Below are 24,284 nucleotides of genomic sequence, written 5' to 3'. Positions count from 1 at the left end.
TGCCATCTGAAATTCAACTATTTACTTTATTTATATATATAATAAAATAAATATATAGCTAGAATTCACTTAAAGTCAAGTATTTCATACATATATATATATAAATGTATATATATATATATATATATACATATATACACACATACATATATATATACACATACATATATATATACACATACATATATATATATATATATACACATATATACACATATATACACGTATGTATATATATATATATATATATATATATATATATATATATATATATATATATAAGGTTACTCAAATAGTGAAAGGTAAGTGTTGTTGTTATTTTTTAGTAACCAACAAGCACAGTACAGTTAGTAGAACAACTGTGTTTTTATTACTGTGTATTTGATAGGTGCCGTCTGAAATTCAGCTATTTACTTTATTTATATATATAATAAAATAAATATATAGCTACAATTCACTTAAAGTCAAGTATTTCATATATATATATATATATATACATATATATATATATATATATATATATATATATATATATATACATATATATATTATTAATAGTTGTTCCAAATAGTGATTCTCTTGGAAAAATCAAAAACAAATAGGGGCAAACAGGTTCGTGTAATGCTGTAATTGAGAGCAAAAGTGTTTGTTTTTGTTTTTTAATTAAAAGAAGAAATACATTAAGCCAGAAAATACTTTGACGGATATTATATCCAGCCTTTGGCGGGCCACATAAAAGTGGACTTGATTTTTATTGAGTTTGTATTAAGACCTCTTTTGGCAGGTTTTTCAAATGCGTGACCCATTGTCTTCAGTGATTGTATGGGGAATTTTGAAATACCCACAATGTGCCCACTCCGCCAAATTCGGCTTTTTTTTCTGGTATTGAACAGTTCGCTGCCATTTTATACTAGTATAGCATACTAGCATGTCTCTCCATGGGTGTGTGTAGGCGTGTGCACCGCGGGTGTAAGTTTGTTTTCAGTCCATGCAGGATGTGTCCATAACATACCAGCATTAAAATGTCGGAGTGGGGAAGACTGAAACACGGTGTCGTGGAGCCTTTTTTTAATCCAATTTAAAAGTACAAAACCCAAAACCAGTGAAGTTGGCACATTGTGTAATTCGTAAATAAACAGAATACAACGATTTGCAAATATTTTTCAACTTATATTCAATTGAATAGACTGCAAAGATGAGTTATTTAATGTTTCAATTAAGAAACTTTTTTTTTTTTTTTTTACAAATAATCATTAACTTAGAATTTAATGGCAGCAACACTGTCAGGCTTTCCCCTGACAGTTTGTCTATGTTTTTGTTTTTTCCTCTGCATTTGTCTGTTTCCTCTGTGTTTAGTACCTCCTGTCTTTAGTTCCTGTCTAGTGCTCTTATTTTGTCAGCTTCCTGTCTTGTTCCCTGAGTGCTGTGTTCCTCCTCAGCTGCGGCTGGTTGGCACCTGGTCACACCTGCTGCCAATCAGCCCGCTCCTATTTGTACCTGCTTTGTCTTGTGTCAGTTGCTGGATCATTGTATTGTCGTTGCCTCATGTCACTCTTGTGTCTTTGCTACCTGTCGTGTCTGGCATCATTTCAGCTATTACCTGTCGTGCTACATCTTGTCCTGGCCGTCGTAGCGGTAAGCTGTTTTTGTTAGCCATTAGCTATTTCCAGTTTTTCTGTTTGTTATCCTCTAGATTCCATGCTAAAGTCCTTTTTGTTTTTCTAGCTCCCAGTGCTAGCTCTCTTAGTTTGTCATTCCGCCCACGTGCGTGCTTTTTGTTTGTTCTTGTGTAGTTTTAATTAAATCAGGTTTTCATATACCATGCCTGCCTCCGTCTCTGCATCTTGGGGTTCAACAACAACTAACTTTGACAAACACATTGCAAAAAAGTTGGCATCGGGGCATTTTTACCACTGTGTTATATGGCCTTTCCTTTTAACAGCACTCAGTAAATGTTTGGGAACTGAGAAGACCAATTTTTGAAGCGTTTCAGGTGGAATTATTTCCTATTCTTGCTTGATGTACAGCTTAAGTTGTTCAACCGTCCGGGGTCTCCGTTGTGGTATTTTAGGCTTCATAAACCGCCACACATTTTCAATGGGAGACAGACCTGGAATACAGTCAGGCATGTCTGGTACCCTCACTCTTTTACTATGAAGCCACCCTGTTATCACACAAAGCTTGGGATTGTCTTGCTGAAATAAGCAAGGGCGTCCATGATTACGTTGCCTGGATGGCGACATATGTTGCTCCTAAACCTCTATGTACCTTTCAGCACTATTGGTGCCTTCACAGATGTTTAAGTTACCTATTCCTTGGGCACTAATACACCCCAATACCATCACAGATGCTGGCTTTTAAACTTTGCGCCTAAAACAATCCGGATGGTTCTTTTCCTCTTTGTTACGGAGGACACGATGTCCACACTTTCCAAAAACTATTTGAAATGTGGACACGTCAGACCACAAAACACTTTTCCACTTAGCCTAAGTCCATCTTAGATGAGCTCATGCCCAGCGAACCCGGCGGTGTTTCTGGGTGTTGTTGATAAATGGCTTTCACTTAGCATAGTAAAGTTTTAACTTGCACTGACAGATGTAGCGACAAACTCTAGTTCAGGGGTAGGGAACCTATGGCTCTAGAGCCAGAAGTGGCTCTTTTGATGACTGCACCTGGCTCTCAGATAAATCTTAGCTGACATTGCTTAACACGGTAAGTAATGAATAATTCCGCTGGTAATCACAGTGTCAAAAATAACGTTCAAAATATAAAACATTCTCATGCAATTTAATCCATCCATCCAGTTTCTACCGCACCTGTTCAAGAAGTCGCATTAACGGTAAGAAGTGTCGTACTGGTTTGTGTTGAGGTTTGTGCAGCCCTTTGAGACACTAGTGATTTAGGGCTATATAAGTAAACATTGATTGATTGATTTATTGTTGGTCAGCTTCAGAATAAGAATGTTATTAAAACGAATAGGAGACTTATTATACTCTAAAAATGTTGGTCTTACTTAAAAATGCACGCTTTTAGTTGTATTCAGTGTTAAAAAAAAATATATTATTTGGCTCTCACGGAAATACTTTTTAAAATATTTGGCTTGATGGCTCTCTCAGCCAAAAAGGTTCCCGACCCCTGCTCTTGTTACTGACTGGGGTTTTCTGAAATCATCATGTTGGACCATGTTGTGATATCCTTTACACACTGGTGTCGCTTTTTGATGCAGTACTGCCTGAGAGATCGAAGGTCCGTAATATCATGCAGTGATTTCTCCAGATTCTCTGAACCTTTTGATGACATTACCTGAATTCCTTGCAATAGCAAATTAAGAAATGTTGTTCTTAAACGGTTTGACAATTTGCTCACGCATTTGTTCACAAAGTGGTGACCATCGCCCCATCCTTGTTTGTGAATGACTAAGCATTTCATGGAAGCTGCTTTTATACCCAAGCATGGCACCCACTTGTTCCAAATATGTGTTTGATGTGCATTCCTCAACTTTCTGTCTTTTTTGCCACCTGTGCCAGCTTTTTTGAAACATGTTGCTGGCATCAAATTCCAAATATTCGCAAAAAATAACGTTTCTCGGTTTGAACGTTAAATATCTCGTCTTTGCAGTCTATTCAATTGAATATAGGTTGAAAAGGATTAGCAAATCATGGTATTCTGTATTTATTTACGATTTACACAACGTGCCGTCTTCACTGGTTTTTGCAAAATCGGTTAATCGTTGCTTCCCTACTTGCAAGTCCTTTTGTGTGTTTATGACACTGTAAATTTAGATTTTTTTTATTATTAGATCATGGGTTTCACCTATATTTTTTGAACACTAAACCTTGTGTTTGAGCAGCATGCAGTTACCATCTCCCTGCTTCTCTGTATTCGAGTTCATCTTGCCTTTCTACCACATCCCAACCATGACACATTTATCAAGAACATTCTTATTTTAGAAATAATTAGGCTTAACTTTTTGACTAGACACTTTATTGATATGACAAATCAATCGGTCACGTGTCGAATGCAGTTAGTTAGGGGGCCCCTCTAATGCTGTCAACATTATCACATATTTCATACTTCTGGACTTAATAAATGAGGGCTACAAATAAAATTCCCCCCAAATTAGTCAGACATTTCAGGCTTATTTTGGCACATTTTGGAACGACTAACTTTCTTGCAGACTGGAGGGAATTTCATATTGCTTGAATTGTGCCAAAAATAAATAGCGTGCACTCTGTCACGTTTGGGTCAATGTTTCAATCAATCAATCAATGTTTATTTATATAGCCCCAAATCACAAATGTCTCAAAGGACTGCACAAATCATTACGACTACAACATCCTCGGAAGAACCCACAAAAGGGCAAGGAAAACTCACACCCAGTGGGCAGGGAGAATTCACATCCAGTGGGACGCCAGTGACAATGCTGACTATGAGAAACCTTGGAGAGGACCTCAGATGTGGGCAACCCCCCCCCTCTAGGGGACCGAAAGCAATGGATGTCGAGCGGGTCTAACATGATACTGTGAAAGTTTAATCCATAGTGGCTCCAACACAGCCACGAGAGTTCAGTTCAAAGCGGATCCAAGACAGCAGCGAGAGTCCCGTCCACAGGAGACTATCTCAAGCGGAGGCGGATCAGCAGCGTAGAGATGTCCCCAACCGATACACAGGCGAGCGATCCATCCTGGTTCCCGACGAGCGGTCCATCCTGGGTCTCGACTCTGGACAGCCAGTACTTCATCCATGGTCATTGGACCGGAACTCCTCCACAAGGCAGGGGGGGACATAGGAGAAAGAAAAGAAGCGGCAGATCAACTGGTCTAAAAAGGAGGTCTATTTAAAGGCTAGAGTATACAGATGAGTTTTAACGTGAGACTTAAATGCTTCTACTGAGGTGGCATCTCGAACTGTTACCTGGAGGGCATTCCAGAGTACTGGAGCCCGAACGGAAAACGCTCTATAGCCCACAGACTTTTTTTGGGCTCTAGGAATCACTAATAAGCCGGAGTATTTTGAACGCAGATTTCTTGCCGGGACATATGGTACAATACAATCGGCAAGATAGGCTGGAGCTAGACCGTGTAGTATTTTTACGTAAGTAGTAAAACCTTAAAGTCACATCTTAAGTGCACAGGAAGCCAGTGCAGGTGTAACATGATCAAACTTTCTTGTTCTTGTCGCATCTTTATGCGGTGTCGTTCTCCCAGGAATGCAGACGGACCACTTAGGATAAAGCGTTCAGGTAAAAAAACATGATTTATTCTCAAAAATAACACAAAGTACCAAAAAACAGAAAACAAGCAAAAGGAAAAAAGTGCTGAAGGCACTGGATGCTAAGCTAACACTTATGATAAACTATAGATGAAAAAAACGTACTTACTGTAGCATGAACAAACTAAACTCACTTGGCAATGTAACAAAACTTACGTGGACACGACATGAATCAAACAATGACGCCAGCCCGACTGACTGGCAAAAGCAGGCTTAAATAGTGCCTCTGATTAGACACAGGTGAACACTAGAGGCGAGTAAAAAAATAACCTGCCATGGTAACCAAATGGTTCTCGCCCGGAAAAGGGTAGAATGCCATCTCCGGGTTGGGGAGGAGACCCTGCCCCAAGTGGAGGAGTTCAAGTACCTAGGAGTCTTGTCCACGAGTGAAGGAAGAGTGGATCGTGAGATCGACAGGCGGATCGGTGCGGCCTCTTCAGTAATGCGGACGTTGTACCGATCCGTTGTGGTGAAGAAGGAGCTGAGCCGGAAGGCAAAGCTCTCAATTTACCGGTCGATCTACGTTCCCATCCTCACCTATGGTCATGAGCTTTGGGTCATGACCAAAAGGATAAGATCACGGGTACAAGCAGCCGAAATGAGTTTCCTCCGCCGTGTGGCGGGGCTCTCCCTTAGAGATAGGGTGAGAAGCTCTGCCATCCGGGAGGAACTCAAAGTAAAGCTGCTGCTCCTTCACATCGAGAGGAGCCAGATGAGGTGGTTCGGGCATCTGGTCAGGATGCCACCCGAACGCCTCCCTAGGGAGGTGTTTAGGGCACGTCCAACCGGTAGGAGGCCACGGGGAAGACTCAGGACACGTTGGGAAGACTATGTCTCCCGGCTGGCCTGGGAACGCCTCGGGATCCCCCGGAAAGAGCTAGACGAAGTGGCTCGGGAGAGGGAAGTCTGGGTTTCCCTGCTTAGGCTGTTGCCCCCGCGACCCGACTTCGGATAAGCGGGAGAAGATGGATGATGGAAGGCAACCAAACCAAACTCAGGAGGTGTCAAACAGGAACTAAAAGAGTCCAAAACTAACACAACATAAATAAACAAAGCATGATCAAGACCACAGATCATGACACACTCGGGTTGTACGGTATACCGGTAGTAGTATAGTATCGCAGTACTATTGAATGGAAATCGATACTGAACTCTGTTTGAAAAGTACGGGTTCCCCATTTTTTTTTGGTGACATTGCTGGTTTTACGAGTAGAGGAGCATGTTCGGCAGCGCGCACACAGAGTGCTCACAAGCAGACACAGAGTGTAGACCAGGGGTGCCCATTACGTCGATCGCGAGCTACCAGTCGACCGCGGGGGGTGTGTCAGTCGATATCCAGCCAGGCTTTTAAAAAAAATAGACCTAAAAATTTGTGATCATCAATCTTCACCAAGACGTCACTTAAATGACATTCACGGTACCGGAGGGTCTTGTGAGATGACGCTGGCTGCTGCAAGATCATTATTATTAAAATATGACCGAGAGGAAGGCGAGAAACACTTTTTATTTCAACAGACTCTCGCGCCGTACCTTCTGTCAAAACTCTAAAGGCCGACTGCACATTTCCTATCTTCACAATAAAAGCCCAATAAAACTGGCGTGCACATCACTTGTGCACGCCAGCTTTCTGAGACTCTGTATTTAGTTAGCGCATGCAGCATGAAGCAGGGCTTTTATTGTGAAGATAGGAAATGTGCAGTTGGCCTTTAGAGTTTTGACGGAAGGGACGGCGCGAAAGTCTGTTGAAATAAAAAGTGTTTCTCGCCTTCCTCTCTGTCATTTTTTCATAATAATGAACTGGCAGCAGCCAGCGTCATCTCACAAGACCCTCGGGTGCCGTGAATGTCAATCAAGCAAGCTACGGAATTTGCCGCCAATGTTTTTCTTGTAAAGTGTATGGAAGCTGGATGAATTAGATGCCAAAAACCAACCACTTTCATGTGGTATTGTACAGAAAGGACAACTTTTTTTTCTCCTCCATTTGAAAATGTGGGCGTTATCATCATTACTGTCTGATTCCAATCAATGCAAGTCATCAGAATCAGGTAATACACCAATTCATATTCTTGTCTTCGTGAAAGAAAGACATCTATATGTGTTACACATGCTTGTATTATCATTAAACACATTTAACTTGTTTACAAAAATGTCTGTTTCATAAATAAATAAATATAAATGATATATATAAATGAGGTAGATCCCCTCGAGTTGGTCAATTGAAAAGTAGCTCGCCTGCAGAAAAAGTGTGGGCACCCCTGGTGTAGACTGAAAAGGGAGAATGGACACATTTTGGCATAAAAACTGACAATAAAGGTGAAGTTATAACACTGAAACACACTCAGGAAGAGGTGCTTTAAGACATGGTTAGACATTTAGACGCTAAATCCATCCGCAGTCTGCAGTGTTTTAGCTACTTCTAAATCACTAATCCTCCCCTCCATGGCGACACATGAAGTAAGTTTATTACAAGTATCATCCCAGCATCACCGCTAATGACGTTACTCCTGAATGTAAACAAATGCCACGGGTGGATCTATACCTGACATGAAGTACAAGAGCGTATCAAGTCGATACTACTATGATTACATCTATATTTTTTATCTTCACAAAATATATTTTCCTCTAATTATAAGTTCATAAACTCAGGAAATATGTCCCTGGACACATGGGAACTTATATCATGACCAATGTATTATCCTGTAACTACTTGGTATCGGATCGATACCTAAATGTGTAGTATCATCAAAACTAATGTGAAGTATCCAAACAACAGTAAAATTGGTGATTATTACATTTTAACAGAAGTGTAGCTAGAACATGTTAAAAGAGAAAATAACAGTAAATGAACAAGTGGATTAATAATATTTTTTTACAGCCTGCTCTTTATAATGTTGGCAAAATAATAGAATAAGAAATGACACAATATGTTACTGCATACGTCCGCAGACTAATTAGGAGGCTTTGTTTGCTTACTTACTACTAAAAGACAAGTTGTCTAGTATGTTCACTATGTTAAAATAAAGCCAATAATGCCATTTTTGTGGTCCTCTCTATTTAGAAAAGTACCAAAAAGTATCGAAAATGTACTATTGTTATTATTGTTATTATATATATATATATATATATATATATAATAATTATTATTATAATATTAAAACTATTTTTATCGTGACAGCCCTAGCTTATACTATTAGTGGGTATGTTGAGTTTGAGCTACTAAGACTTCCTGTGCAATTATCAATCAATCAATCAATATTTACTTATATAGCCCTAAATCACTAGTGTCTCAAAGGGCTGCACAAACCACTACGACATCCTCGGTAGGCCCACATAAGGGCAAGGAAAACTCACACCCAGTGGGACGTCGGTGACAATGATGACTATGAGAACCTTGGAGAGGAGGAAAGCAATGGATGTCGAGCGGGTCTAACATGATACTGTGAAAGTTCAATCCATAATGGATCCAACACAGTCGCGAGAGTCCAGTCCAAAGCGGATCCAACACAGCAGCGAGAGTACCGTTCACAGCGGAGCCAGCAGGAAACCATCCCAAGCGGAAGCGGATCAGCAGCTCAGAGATGTCCCCAGCCGATACACAGGCGAGCAGTACATGGCCACCGGATCGGACCGGACCCCCTCCACAAGGGAGAGTGGGACATAGGAGAAAAATAAAAGAAACGGCAGATCAACTGGTCTAAAAAGGGAGTCTATTTAAAGGCTAGAGTATACAAATGAGTTTTAAGGTGAGACTTAAATGCTTCTACTGAGGTGGCATCTCGAACTTTTACTGGGAGGGCATTCTAGAGTACTGGATGGAGCCCGAAATGAAAACGCTCTATAGCCTGCAGACTTTTTTGGGGCTTTGGGAATCACTAATAAGCCGAAGTCCTTTGAACGCAGATTTCTTGCCGGGACATATGGTACAATACAATCGGCAAGATAGGATGGAGCTAGACCGTGTAGTATTTTATACGTAAGTAGTAAAACCTTAAAGTCACATCTTAAGTGCACAGGAAGCCAGTGCAGGTGAGCCAGTGCAGGCGTAATGTGATCAAACTTTCTTGTTCTTGTCAAAAGTCTAGCAGCCGCATTTTGTACCAACTGTAATCTTTTAATGCTAGACATGGGGAGACCCGGAAATAATACGTTACAGTAGTCGAGGCGAGACGTAACAAACGCATGGATAATGATCTCAGCGTCTTTAGTGGACAGAATGGAGCGAATTTTAGCGATATTACGGAGATGAAAGAAGGCCGTTTTAGTAACGCTTTTAATGTGTGCCTCAAAGGAGAGAGTTGGGTCAAAGATAATACCCAGATTCTTTACCGTTTATTATTACCGTAATTAAACAGTGGTGCAGACCGCCTCATTTAAATGAGGATTTTGCGTGTACTATACTTCATATATATATATTCATATATATACAAATTTCACCATCGAGGCACTCGATCATTTACTGCACATTTTATGGGCATTTTAGAAGCAATCCTCTGGTGCATCGACAATGGAACCTAATTTTTTTTTCTTCAATTCCCCCCGAGGGAGGCTGCGCAGCAGACTGCTAATGTGAATAAAATTATGTAGAAAATTTTTATGGCAAAACAATTTTTTGCCAGAAAGCAAATATGTTAATAATATACATTCCATTTGAAAAAACTAACGCCATTAAAAGAAAATACACCAGCAGACACAAAAAGTCATCAACCGAATTTGTTTAAATCAGCCCCTTATGTCATCCGGCAGCTTTGAAATTATAAAATGATATTGCTGAATAGACAATAGGTCTGATATTTTTTACTTTTTAAAGTGCAATGGTTTCCTTTTTTAAATCTATTTCTGCACAACTGCCAGTTTGCACATAGTTTTCAGAAGTACTAAATAATGACACACAATAGTGCATTGGTCCCCAAACTACGACTTGCCAGTGTCCAAAATACGGCCCGCGGGAGGTCCCGGGTAATTTATTTATTTTCATTATTATTTTTTTTTTAAATCTGTCCTTTTTTTCAATTTTCTACCGCTTGTTACTCTCGGGGTCTCCTAGCCGCTCAAGCAAATCATATTGGCTAAAAATAAATTTTCATTACATACATTTCTATGTATATATATATATATATATATATATATATATATATGTATATATATATATATATATATATGTATATATATATATATGTATATATGTGTATGTACGTATGTATGTGTGTATATATATATATATATATATATATTTGACAATTGCAAATGTTCTAAATAAATTTTCATTACATACATTTATATATATCGCATGTATGTATGTAATGAAAATGTATTCAGAACATTTGCAATTGTCATATATATATATATATATATATATATATATATATATATATATACATGTATGTAATGACAATGTATTTAGAACATTTGCAATCGTCAAATCATTGTATTCTGTTTTTATTTACCATTTACACAACATGCCAACTTCACTGGTTTTGGTTTTGTAGTACCAGCACTTTTCCTTATTTTCAGGAACAATTTCTATTACAGGAAGATATTTACTGCATTCTGTTAATCTTATTTCACACACAAAAAAAATGTTTTCCATGCATTCCAAAACAAGCTTGTAACTGAATTGTAATTTGAGTAAAATAGTATAAACACAAATAAAAAAAGGCAGATAAAAGGACAAACCAGCCATGCCAATGAAGTGTACCTCATTTAATTTTGAAAAAGTTGGCAACTAGTACGTAGAGCATTTGCAATTGTCAAATTCAACAACAAAAAAATACCTAATAGCCTTTAAGTACCCCCAAGACAAATGTACTTCTACATACAAATTAAATCATGTGAGTAAATTTCAATGATGAGCGATGACACTTGACTTAATATGCATGACTCAGCCTTAAGATTAGCATTATTAATTTATCTTGTGGCGCCCTTTAGAGGACATTAGTTGCAAGTGGCAGTAAACAGAGATTTTATTGATATGTTAAAACTTTTTTACTGAAGGACAGCAAGACATCAACAAAACTGGCAAATAGTTACCAAAACTGCAATAAAGTCAGTTAAAATGAATCGTTGACAATATGAAAATTTTTTGATTATTAAGATTTCCAAAGCGTATAAACACATTAGACTTTGCTCATTAGCAGGTTTATGTAGTTCTCTCTCTCCTTTAGTATGTGCGTCAAATTATCGACGTCTCGTTGTTTTTCCATGAGTTCCCTCTGTAGATGGTGGTTGGTCTCCTCCAGCGTCTCACAGAAGCCTAAACAAACACAGTAAAATCATTTTCAACAAAATGAAATCATAAACTATGTATACGTGTGCACATTGTCCCCGAAATGCGGAGACAGCATGCTGGTAAAGCTGTGTTTAATAAACAGGAAAACAAAAAGTAGTGCAGCAGGGGCGTGCACGGTAAGCGGCGAAAGCTAAGACTGAAGAGAGTTTAAGTCCATTAGTTGCGAAGTACAAAGAAAACACTGTTAAACTTAAAGGTATAGTCCCAAAGATTGTTACACACACCCTGGGTGTGGTGAAATTTGTCCTCAGCATTCAACCCCTCCCCATGTTCACCCCCTGGGAAGAGAGGGGAGCAGTGAGCAGCAGCGTGCGCCGCGCTCGGGAGTCATTTGGTGATTTAACCCCCAATTCCGACCCTGTATTTGTAACCCCGGTACATATACAATGATCCTGCCTCGACTGAATGAAAAGAAGCCTAATTGGGATTGGCAGCAAGTGAGAATAATGGCCACTAATCGCGAGCAGGTGTGAAGATAAGGAAATGGAAATGGAAACAAAAAAAGAGCGCAGGAAAGGAAGTAAACACAGGAAATACCGAAAGGAAGCCAGACCTTTCGTCACAGGTCATGACAGCACCCCAATTCCCCCCAAACGACGGATTCCAGAAGTCCCAGAGTACAGCACTGTGTTTAATAAACAGGAAAACAAAAACTAGTGCAACGGAAAAGTGCACAGGAAGCAGCGAAAGCTAAGCCCAAAGAGAGCTTACATTCACTAGTAGCGAAGCACAAAAAAACACCAGTAAGAAATACAATGATCCAGCCCCAACTGAATGAAGAGGTCTGAATATAAAGAAGCCTAACTGGGGTTGGCAGTAGGTGAGAACACTGATCACTAAGTGTGAGCAGGTAGTACAGATGCGCAGTTTGCGGTCACAACCACATACGACCGGCGGATAAACCGCGGGTCGTATGTGGGCATACTTTTATTTTGACGTGTCTCGTTTGGTCTGTCGACGGATGTAAGGAAGCTACTTCCGGGTATGGCCAACAACAACGAGGTATTTGTCATTTGTTGGTATTTTACTTGTTTGATCCACATCAATCAATCAATCAATGTTTATTTATATAGCCCTAAATCACAAACGCCTCAAAGGACTGTACTAACCATTACGACTACGACATCCTCGGAAGAACCCACAAAAGGGCAAGGAAAACTCACACCCAGTGGGCAGGGAGAATTCACATCCAGTGGGACGCCAGTGACAATGATGACTATGAGAAACCTTGGAGAGGACCTCAGATGTGGGCAACCCCCGAAAGCAATGGATGTCGAGCGGGTCTAACATGATACTGTGAAAGTTCAATCCATAGTGGCTCCAACACAGCCGCGAGAGTTCAGTTCAAAGCGGATCCAAGACAGAAGCAAGAGTCCCGTCCACAGGAAACCATCCCAAGCGGAGGCGGATCAGCAGCGTAGAGATGTCCCCAACCGATACACAGGCGAGCGGTCCATCCTGGGTCCCGACGAGCGGTCCATCCTGGGTCTCAACTCTGGACAGCCAGTACTTCATCCATGGTCATCGGACCGGACCCCCTCCACAAGGGAGGGGGGGACATAGGAGAAAAAAGAAAAGAAGCGGCAGATCAACTGGTCTAAAAAGGAGGTATATTTAAAGGCTAGAGTATACAGATGAGTTTTAAGGTGAGACTTAAATGCTTCTACTGAGGTGGCATCTCGAACTGTTACCGGGAGGGCATTCCAGAGTACTGGAGCCCGAACGGAAAACGCTCTATAGCCCGCAGACTTTTTTTGGGCTTTAGGAATCACTAATGAGCCGGAGTCCTTTGAACGCAGATTTCTTGCCGGGACATATGGTACAATACAATCGGCAAGATAGGATGGAGCTAGACCGTGTAGTATTTTATACGTAAGTAGTAAAACCTTAAAGTCACATCTTAAGTGCACAGGAAGCCAGTGCAGGTGAGCCAGTACTGGCGTAATGTGATCAAACTTTCTTGTTCTTGTCAAAAGTCTAGCAGCCGCATTTTGTACCAACTGTAATCTTTTAATGCTAGACATGGGGAGACCTGAAAATAATACGTTACAGTAGTCGAGACGAGGCATAACAAACGCATGGATAATGATCTCGGCGTCTTTAGTGGACAAAATGGAGCGAATTTTAGCGATATTACGGAGATGAAAAAAGGCCGTTTTAGTAACGCTTTTAATGTGTGACTCAAAGGAGAGAGTTGTGCTGTGCATGTTATTATTTTTACGTTTGTAACATGCTTTATTTATTACAGTTTTCACGGTGAATTTGAAGGGAAAGGAAGCCTTCAAATAAATCAGTTCAAGAAAGCCATTGTGTCTGCGCTATTTGGAAGGAGTTACACTTTCTAACCTCACTAATGCCTTGCATCGTCTATATTAGATATATAACAACGGGCGGGTGGCGGGTGGGTGTGGCTTTGATGAAATGTTGGTTCGGGTGGGTGGCGGGTGGATGACCACTTTAGTGATGCGGTTGCGGATGACATAATTGCTTATCCGCGCATCTCTAGCAGGTAGTGAGAACAGCACTAAGGAGCAGTCGTGAAGTCACTGCAAGACAACTCAAAACACGAAGTGGAAACAAAATAAAGAAAAGCAAGTAGACAAAAAATTAGGAAATACCATAAGGAAGTCCGACCCGACGTCACAGGTCATGACAAACTAACTACTATATTATTAGATGTGTGTTAACCATACAAACTTTTGACATTTTAATGCACAGTTGGGAGAGTGGCCGTGCCAGCAACCTGAGGGTTCCTAGTTCGATCCTCACGTTCTACCAACCGCATCACGTCCGTTGTGTCTTTGAACAAGACACTTCACCCTAGTTCCTGATGGGTCGTAGTTAGGGCCTTCACGGCAGCTCCCGCCATCAGTGTGTGAATGTGTGTGTGAATCGGTGAATGTGGAAATAGTGTCAAAGCGCTTTGAGTACCTTGAAGGTAGAAAAGCGCTATACAAGTATAACTCATTTACCATTTGCCATTTAGTTGTCAAACTCAAGGCCTGGGGGCGACAGACAATCCAGCCTTTCACATCCTTTAAAGGGGAACATTATCACCAGACCTATGTAAGCGTCAATATATACCTTGATGGTGCAGAAAATAAGACCATATATTTTTTTAACCGATTTCCGCACTCTGAATGGGTGAATTTTGGCGAATTAAACGCCTTTCTGTTCATCGCTGTTTTTGCGATGACGTCAGAACGTGACGTCACCGCGGTAATACAGCCGCCATTTTCATTTTCAACACATTACAAACACCGGGTCTCAGCTCGGTTATTTTCCGTTTTTTCGACAATTTTGGGGAATTTTGGAGACATCATGCCTCGTCGGTGTGTTGTCGGAGGGTGTAACAACACTAACAGGGAGGGATTCAAGTTGCACCGAAGATGCCAAAGTGTCTGCCGCCAGCCCCCCATTGAATGTGCCAAAGTGTCTCCACATTTGACCGGCGATGACAGACATGGCACAGAGATGTATGGATAACTTGCAGATGCATTTGCAACGATAAATTCAACGAAATCACAAAGGTGAGTTTTGCTGATGTTGACTTATGTGCTAATCAGACATATTTGGTTGTGGTGTGACTGCCAGCTAATCGATGCTAACATGCAATGCTAATCGATGCTAACATGCTATTTACCGGCGGTGCTAAAGCAGACATGGCACAGAGATGTATGGCTAACCTGCAGATGCATTTGAAACTATAAAGTCAACGAAATCACAAAGGTGAGTTTTGTTGATGTTAACTGCCAGCTAATCGATGCTAACATGCTCTGGTAATCGATGCTAACATGCTATTTACCGGCGGTGCTAAAGCAGACATGGCACATGGATAACCTGCCGATGCATCTTCAACTATATTACGTTTCCTTCCACCCACATTTAATGCGAAAAAAAACACTTACCAATCGAAGGATTTAAGTTGCTCCAGTGTCACGAGATGCGAAAGTCCTGATCGTTTGGTCCGCACATTTTACCCTCGATGCTAACGCAGCTATTCGGCCATGCTATGGCTATGAATAGCGTCAATAGCTATTCGCTCAATAGCTTCAGTTTCTTCTTCAATACTTTCATACTCCAACCATCCGTTTCAATACATGCGTAATCTGTTAAATCGCTTAAGCCGCTGAAATCCGAGTCTGAATCCGAGCTAATGTCGCTATATCTTGCTGTGGTATTCGCCGTTGTTTGTTTACATTGGCAGCACTGTATGAGGTCACAGGGAAATGGATAGTCGCATGGCAAATAGCGGAAATCAAGCACTTTATAGCTTTTTTTAGGGATATTCGGGGACCGGTAAAATAAATTAAAACATTTCAAAAAATACAACAGGCCAATGGGAAATGATTTTTATTGTTTTCAACCCTTTTGAAATTGTGATAATGTTCCCCTTTAAAGTGGCCTGTGAAAAACTTGTAAATTACTGCACCTGGTTAGTTCTTCATCTTTCTTCCGTTAAATTTTAATTTCTACTTACAATTTACAATGGACTGCAATTTAAAAGCATTCAAATGATTTGATAACTATTTGCATGGTAGAACACAAAAGGTTCAGGTTCATGCTTTCTATTCCAAATTGTGTCCGTAATGGGTCCATATTTGGACCCATTTTGTTTACTATTTATATCAATCTCTTGTGTCATAATGTAACAGATGGCAAATTTAATTTTTATGATGATGACACAGATTTGTTTTGTTCCGCTTCATCGTTTGCAAGGTCCACAGAACGTCTCCAATCTGTTTTTAATGTTACTCAGACAAATCTTTAACAATTAAAACTTGTACTCAATTCTGACAAAACGTGTTGTGACTCATTGATTTGATTTACAGCTGTAATTGTAACTGATATATGTCTTCCTCCTGGTTAAATTAAGTTCACTAACTAACATGCAATTGTAGTTTTTAACCTAATAATTGATGTTGCAAGATATTACATTTTAAAATAAGACAACCCTTGTCGCACCATAACTGTATACTTGTGTTATTTATCAATTAGTACAAAACCCAAAACCAGTAAAATGGGCACGTTGTGTAAATGGTAAATAAAAAACAAAATCCAAAGATTTGCAAATCCTACTGCATATTCGATTGAATAGACTGCAAAGACAAGATACTTAATGTTCAAACTGGTAAACTTTGTTTTTTTTTGTAAATATTATCTAATTTGGTGACAACAAGGATATCACCACATGGGCTGAGGAACACTTCAGAAAACCATTGTCTGTAACTACAGTTTGTCGCGACATCTGTAAGTGCAAGTTAAAACTCTACTATGCAAAGCCAAAGCCATTTATCAACAACACCCAGAAACACCGCTGGCATCTCTCGGCCCGAGCTCATCCAAAATGGACTGATGCGAAGTGGAAAAGTGATCTGTGGTATGACAAGTCCACTTTTCAAATTGTTTTTGGAAACTGTGAACGTCGTGTCCTGCGGACCAAAGACGAAAAGAACCATCCGGATTGTTTTAGTCGCAAAGTTCAAAAGCCAGCATCTGTGATGGTATGGGGGTGTATTAGTGCCCAAGGCATGGGTAACTTACACATCTGTGAAGGCACCATTAATGTTGAAAGGTACATACAGGTTTTGGAGCATCATATGTTGCCATCCAAGCAACGTTATCATGGATGCCCCTGCTTATTTCAGCAAGACAATGCCAAGCCAAGTGTTACAATAATGTGGCTTCATATTAAAAGTGCGGGTATTTGACTTGCCTGCCTATAGACCAGACCTGTCTCTCCTTGAAAATGTGTGGCGTATTATGAAGTGTAAAATACGACTAAAGCTCTACATAAAACAAGAATGGGAAAGTATTCCACTTTCAAAGCTTCAACAATTAGTTTCCTCTGTTCCCAAATGATTATTAAATACCACAATGAAGATCCCGGACTGTTGAACAACTTAAGCAAGCAAGAATGGGAAATAATTCCAACTGAAAAGCTTCAAAAATTGGTCTCCTCAGTTACCAAATATTTACTGAGTGTTGCTAAAAGGAAAGGTCATGTAACACAGTGGTAAACATGCCCCTGTGCCACTTTTTTGCAATGGGTTGCTGTCATTAAATTCTAAGTTAATGATTATTTGCAAAAAAAAAATACAAACCCTGTTTCCATATGAGTTGGGAAATTGTGTTATATGTAAATATAAACTAAATACATTGATTTGCAAATCATTCTCAACCCATATTCAGTTGAATATGCTACAAAGACAACATATTTGAGGTTAAAACTGATAAACATTTTTTGTTGTTGTATATAATCAGTAACTTTAGAATTTGATGCCAGCAACACATGACAAAGAAGATAGGGAAAGGTGGCAATAAATACTAATAAAGTTGAGGAATTCTCATCAAAAACTTATTTGGAACATCCCACAGGTGTGCAGGCTAATTGGGAACAGGTGGGTGCCATGATTGGGTATAACAGCAGCTTCCATGAAATGCTAAGTAATTCACAAACAAGGATGGGGCGAGGGTCACCAATTTGTAGGCAAATTGTCAAACAGTTTTAGAACAACATTTCTCAACGAGCTATTGCAAGGAATTTAGGGATTTTACCCTCTATGGTCCCTAAAATCATCAAAAGGTTCAGAGAATCCGTGTTTAAAGGATATCACCACATGGGCTCAGGAACACTTCATAAGACCACTGTCAGTAACTACAGTTGGTCGGTACATCTGTAAGTGCAAGTTAAAACTCTACTATGCAAAGCGAAATCCATTTATAAACAACACCAAAGAACGCCGCCGATCTAAGATCGACTGATGCAAAGTGGTAAAGTGTTCTGTGGTCTGACGAGTCCACATTTCAAATTATATTTGGAAACTGTGGACGTGGTGTCCTCCGGAACAAAGATGAAAATAACCATCCAGATTGTTGTATCATCTGTGATGGTATGGGGGTGTATTAATGCCCAAGGCATGGGTAACTTACACATCTGTGAAGGTACCATTAATGCTGAAAGGTACATACAGGTTTTGGAGCAAAATATGTTGTCATCCAAGCAACATTATCATGGACGTCCCTGCTTATTTCAGCAAAACAATGCCAAGCCACATGTTAAAACAGCGTGGCTTCGTAGTAAAAGAGTGCGGGTACTTTCCTGGCCCGCCTGCAGTCCCGACCTGTCTCCCATCGAAAATGTGTGGCGCGTTATGAAGTGTAAAATACGACTAAAGCTCTACATAAAACAAGAATGAGAAAGAATTACACTTTCAAAGCTTCAACAATTAGTTTCCTCAGTTCCCAAACGTTTATTAGGTGTTGTTAAAAGAAAATGTGATGTAACACAGTGGTGAACATGCCCTTTCCCAACTACTTTGGCACGTGTTGCAGCCATGAAATTCTAAGTTAATTATTATTTGCAAAAAAAAAAAAAGTTTATGAGTTTGACTATCAAATATATTGTCTTTGCAGTGCATTCAATTGAATATGGGTCGAAAAAGATTTGCAAATCATTCTATTCCGTTTATATTTAACTCATATGGAAACGGGGTTTGTAAGTACATAAGTAAAAAACCATTCGCAAAACATTGTATTCTCTTTGTATTTACAATTTACACAACGTGCCAACTTCACTGGTTTGGGGTTTTGTATTTATTAATCTTTTTTATTATTATTATTATTATATTTTTCATTTTAAAACTAAACTCACCCTGCTTTCTTCCACACTGTCAAATGGGCCTGGTGGGTCAGTCATACACAGAAACTGCCTGACCGCATCACTGGAAACACACGAAAGGGACAATTGGTACTATGTTAATCTATTAGAGAATTGTATATCATGTCTTATGCCAGGCCATACCTGCTAATGATATGTTTGTGGTGCGTCAGGTTGTGCAGAAATTTTTGCAGAGCAATTTGCCTCTCTGCCAGAAACTCTTCATCATAGTTGTCTTTAAACCAACGCTTCGGCGGAAGAACTAAGTGGCCACTAGGAAACAAATCCTTAAGCTGCAACAAAGCAATCATTCGAAAGAGATGTTGGAGGTTGTTCAAACCCCAGAACCAGTGAAGTTGGCACGTTGTGTAAATCGTAAATAAAAATCAAAAAACAATGATTTGAAAATAATTTTCTGAAATGAGAAACGTTGTTATTTTTGGGAATTTCATGCCAGCAGCATGTTTAAAAAAAGCTGGCACAAGTAGCAAAAAAGACTGAGAAGGTTGAGGAATACTCATCAAACACTTATTTGGAACATCCCACAGGTGAACAGGCTAATTAGAATAGAATAGAACGGAATCGACTTTTTTGTCATTATATTTGCATATAACGAGATTAAAGACTCCAACTTAAGGTGCGGTAGTGGGGAGAGATAAATAACAAAAGAGGTAGTAATAAAGGAAAAAACTAACAATTGAAATAAAACAGACTACTGTCCAATAAAAATAATAAGCAATCCTGTACAATATACAAAACACTATAGAAATACAAAATACTCTACAATATACAGAACAAGACAAGAGTACCGAAGTAATAAATAACAATCAGTGTCGGACGTATTGCAGTCGAAGGGTAGTATTAGTGCAGGGGTCGGGAACCTTTTTGGCTGAGAGAGCCAAAAAGCCAAATATTTTAAAATGTATTTCCGTAAGAGCCATATAATATATTTTCTTTTAACACTGAACACAACTAAACGCGTGCATTTTTAAGTAAGACCAACATTTGTAGAGTATAATAGGTCTCTTATTCTTTGTATTAACATTGTTATTCTCAAGCTAACTGTGGAGGCGGCGTGGCCTGCGGGCCTGCAGCGAACTGGGGTGTGCCAGGACCGGCCTCAAAATCAGCGACAGGTGCGTCGATGGCCCACCTGGGCCTTGTTATCTAATCACCTGTTGCTCTGTTATAAGCAGCAGCCAGGAGGAGAGACGGGGTTGGGGCTGGAGGCACAGCGTGAGCGAGAACGAAAGAGAAAAATACAATTGCTGGAAAGCAACTGAGAGACTTATTGAAAATAAAAAAAAATATTGTAACCCTGAAACACGCTCTCATGTCGGTGCTTGGTGGTCTGAAGAACCCCCAGGAGGGCAAACCCCCACACTACCCAATAATAAATAAATAACTTCTTACCATTAACGCAACTTCTTGAACAGTAGCAGTAGAAAACGGATGGATGGATTATAAATGCATGAGAAAGTTTTATATTTTGAACATTATTTTTAACACTGTGATTACAAGTGGAATTATTCATTACTTATCGTGTTAAGCAATGTCTGCTCAGATTTATCTGAGAGCCAGATGTAGTCATCAAAAGAGCCACATCTGGCTCTAGAACCATAGGTTCCCTACCCCTGTATTAGGGCATGATATTGGATAGGGGTGAATTATTATTATTATAAGTTAGAGTTCAACATGGTGACAGCTTTGGGAGAGAAGCTTTCTCTGTGCCTGTTAGTTCTGGCTCTGACGCACCTGTAGCGCCTGCCCGATGGTAGCAAGTCGAACAGGTGGAAGCCAGGGTGTGTGCCGTCCTTGGTAATGTTTTTTGCTCTGTTGAGGCAACGGGAGTTGTGTAAGTCCTTCAGGGAGGGCAGGGCACAGCCGATGATTTTTTTGTGCAGACTTTACGACCCTCTGAATCGCCTGTTTGTCTGCTTCAGACAATTGGGAACAGGTGGGTGCCATGATTAGGTATAAAAGTAGCTTCCATGAAATGCTCAGTAGATCACAAACAAGGGTGGGGCGAAGGTCACCACTTTGTGAACAAATGTGTGTGCAAATTGTCGAACAGTTTAAAAACAACGTTCCTCGGTGATCTATTGCAAGGAATGTGGGGATTTCACCATCTACAGTCTGTAATATCATCAAAAGGTTCAGAGAATCGGGAAACAACACTGCACATGACCGATGATATTACAGACCTTCGATCCCTCAGTCGGTACTGCATCAAAAAGCGAAATCAGTGTGTAAGGGATATCACCACATGGGCTCAGGAACAATTCTGAAAACCAATGTCAGTAACTACCATTCAATCAGTCTATTCAATTGAATATAAATTGAAAAGGATTTTCATCATCGTATTCCGTTTTTATTTACGATTTACATAACGTGCCAACCAGTGTTAATTTTGTTGACGAAAAATTTTCATCATAGTTATCGTCAACAACCTTTTTTTCTGACTAAAACGAGACAATAACTAAATAAAAAATAATTTACGTGGACTAAGACGATGACGAGGTGTATTGACATATTCGTCAACGAATAAAAACGAGACGAAAATGTCTGCCAGAGACGAGGTCCAATCGGAACTCATTTCGTTAGGAAAAGGCGGGAGGAGTTGGGAAGAAAACCAATCAGAGCGACGTGGTAAGGAAGTTACATAAACGTAGTTTGCGTTTGAGACTGCAGAAGACAACATGTCAACGGCGGGGAGGAAGAGGAGAGAGGACATATGGGGAACTTTTATATTTGACGTCAAAAATAACAAGACGCAGTGTAACAAATGCAGCGCGAGGATTACGGGGAAAAACACAACAAACTTGAAGCGACATTTGCAGTCGAATCACCCCGAAATCCACACACAGTTAAGCATTTTCCACAACATACAACTCACTGGACGTTATCCCGTTTATTACACGGCTTACTCGTGAAATACTAAATTTGAGACATGATTTTCATCAAAATACGACCTGTATCGGTGATTTTTCCGCTGTTTTGCTTCGACTTTCAGAAATTGAAGGGAAAGTTTACATATTACCCTTTAGTCGACTAAATCTACTGTAGTTTTCGTCGACTATAATCTTATGATATTTCGTCAACTCATCATAGGCATCCGTCCGTCAGTACTGACGATGGGTTGCGCCTGGGGGAGTTCATTCTTTCTTGCCGCGGCGGCTGTGGCTGTACAGCCCCACTCTGGAGTGACAATCTCTGGTGCAGTTGGCACAGACGTATGGGGAGGGTTCTGACAAAGGAGCAGGTCCCACGTCACGCAGTTTCCGCTTTAGTCTCCTCGCCTGCAACAGGGAGATATGCTTCTCCTCGGCATGGCGGGTTCCTGTGGCAACAGTCTGCCTCCAAACGTCGCGGTCTTTTGCAGCTTCCTCCCAGTTGTTGTGGTCGATGTCTGCCAGTTTCATGTCACGTTTGCACACGTCCTTGAAACGCAGTCGGGGGCGACCAAGGGGTCTGGAGCCTGTTGACAATTCGCCGTAAAGAACAGCTCTGGGGAGCCGGCTGAGGTCCATCCTGTGGACATGGCCAAGCCATCTCAGGCGGCGTTGGCTGACCATGGTGAACAGGCTGGTGGAGTGCGCACGATCTAGGACTTCCATATTGGGAACTTTGTCCTGCCATGAGATTCCCGGGATGCGGCGAAGACAGCGCAGGTGGAAGCTGTTTAGCTGTTTCTCATGTCTGGTGTAGGTGGTCCAGGCCTCGCTGCCAAAAAATCAGTGTGCTAATGACGCAGGCTTGGTAGACCTGGAGTTTAGTGCGCGTGGATAGCTGTTTGTTCGACCATACTCTTTTGGACAGCCTGGCCATCACTGTGGCGGCTCTCGCAAGCCGGTTGGAACGTTCTGTGTCAAGTGACAAGTCACTGGAGATTGCGGATCTAAGGTATGTAGAGGTGTTGACACATTCCAGAGTCTGATTGTCCACGGAGATGGAGAGTGGAGTTTCAGCATCTTGGCCCATGACATTGGTCTTCTTTAGATTGATGGCGAGACCAAACTCTTTACAGGCAGATGAAAGCCTGTCCATCAGCCTCTGGAGCCCGGACTCAGTGTGGGATGCTAGAGCTGCATCATGAGCAAAAAGCATTTCCCTCAGGAGGACACTGGTCACCCTGGTCTTGGAGCGCAAGCGGGCAAGGTTGAAAAGTTTCCCATCGGCTCTCGTGTGTAGGAGGACACCTTCAGAACATGTGCCGAAAGCAGTAGACAGAACGAGGGAGAAGAACATTCCAAAGAGGGTTGGCGCAAGAACGCAGCCCTGTTTTACGCCACTGCTGATTGGAAAGGCCTCTGATGTTCCTCCTTCCCAACAGACAGAACCCTGTGTGTTTTCGTGGAATGATCTTATGATGGCGAGGAGTTTTGGGGGGCAGCCAATCTTTGCAAGCAGCTTGAAAAGACCATCTCTGCTGACAAGGTCGAATGCTTTAGTGAGATCAACTAAAACTAAAAAAATTTAAATAACTAAATTATGACTAAAACTCAGCTTTGGGTCATGACCGAAAGGATAAGATCACAGGTACAAGCGGCCGAAATGAGTTTCCTCCGCCGTGTGGCGGGGCTCTCCCTTAGAGATAGGGTGAGAAGCTCTGTCATCCGGGAGGAACTCAAAGTAAAGCCGCTGCTCCTCCACATCGAGAGGAGCCAGATGAGGTGGTTCGGGCATCTGGTCAGGATGCCACCCGAACGCCTCCCGAGGGAGGTGTTTAGGGCACGTCCAACCGGTAGGAGGCCACGGGGAAGACCCAGGACACGTTAGGAAGACTATGTCTCCCGGCTGGCCTGGGAACGCCTCGGGATCCCCCGGGAAGAGCTAGACGAAGTGGCTGGGGAGAGGGAAGTCTGGGCTTCCCTGCTCAGGCTGCTGCCCCTGCGACCCGACCTCGGATAAGCGGAAGAAGATGGATGGATGGATGGATGACTAAAACTAAATTACATTTTAGTCAAAAGACTATGACTAAAACTAAATCAAATTTTGCTGTCAAAATTAACACTGGTGCCAACTTCACTGGTTTTGTATACATTTTTCATGCTCTACCAAACCTCC

The 24,284-nt window shown here is 40.9% G+C and overlaps 1 protein-coding gene across 1 annotated transcript in view; it reads right to left on the bottom strand.

The window, feature by feature from the left end:
- LOC133544913 (sorting nexin-16-like) overlaps positions 1–24,284 on the bottom strand; it is a 44,076-nt gene that overhangs the window by 15,351 nt on the left and 4,441 nt on the right. Inside the window, exons 3-4 of the mRNA XM_061890156.1 lie at positions 19,362–19,510; positions 19,212–19,281 (exon numbers count right to left, since the gene is read on the bottom strand). Coding sequence (XP_061746140.1) covers positions 19,212–19,281; positions 19,362–19,510 — 219 coding nt within the window. The remainder of the gene's footprint in view (positions 1–19,211; positions 19,282–19,361; positions 19,511–24,284) is intronic.

Source organism: Nerophis ophidion, linkage group LG28, assembly GCF_033978795.1.
Source record: "Nerophis ophidion isolate RoL-2023_Sa linkage group LG28, RoL_Noph_v1.0, whole genome shotgun sequence".
In the NCBI taxonomy this organism is placed as follows: domain Eukaryota; kingdom Metazoa; phylum Chordata; class Actinopteri; order Syngnathiformes; family Syngnathidae; genus Nerophis; species Nerophis ophidion.
This window is presented reverse-complemented; position numbering and strand designations above follow the sequence as displayed.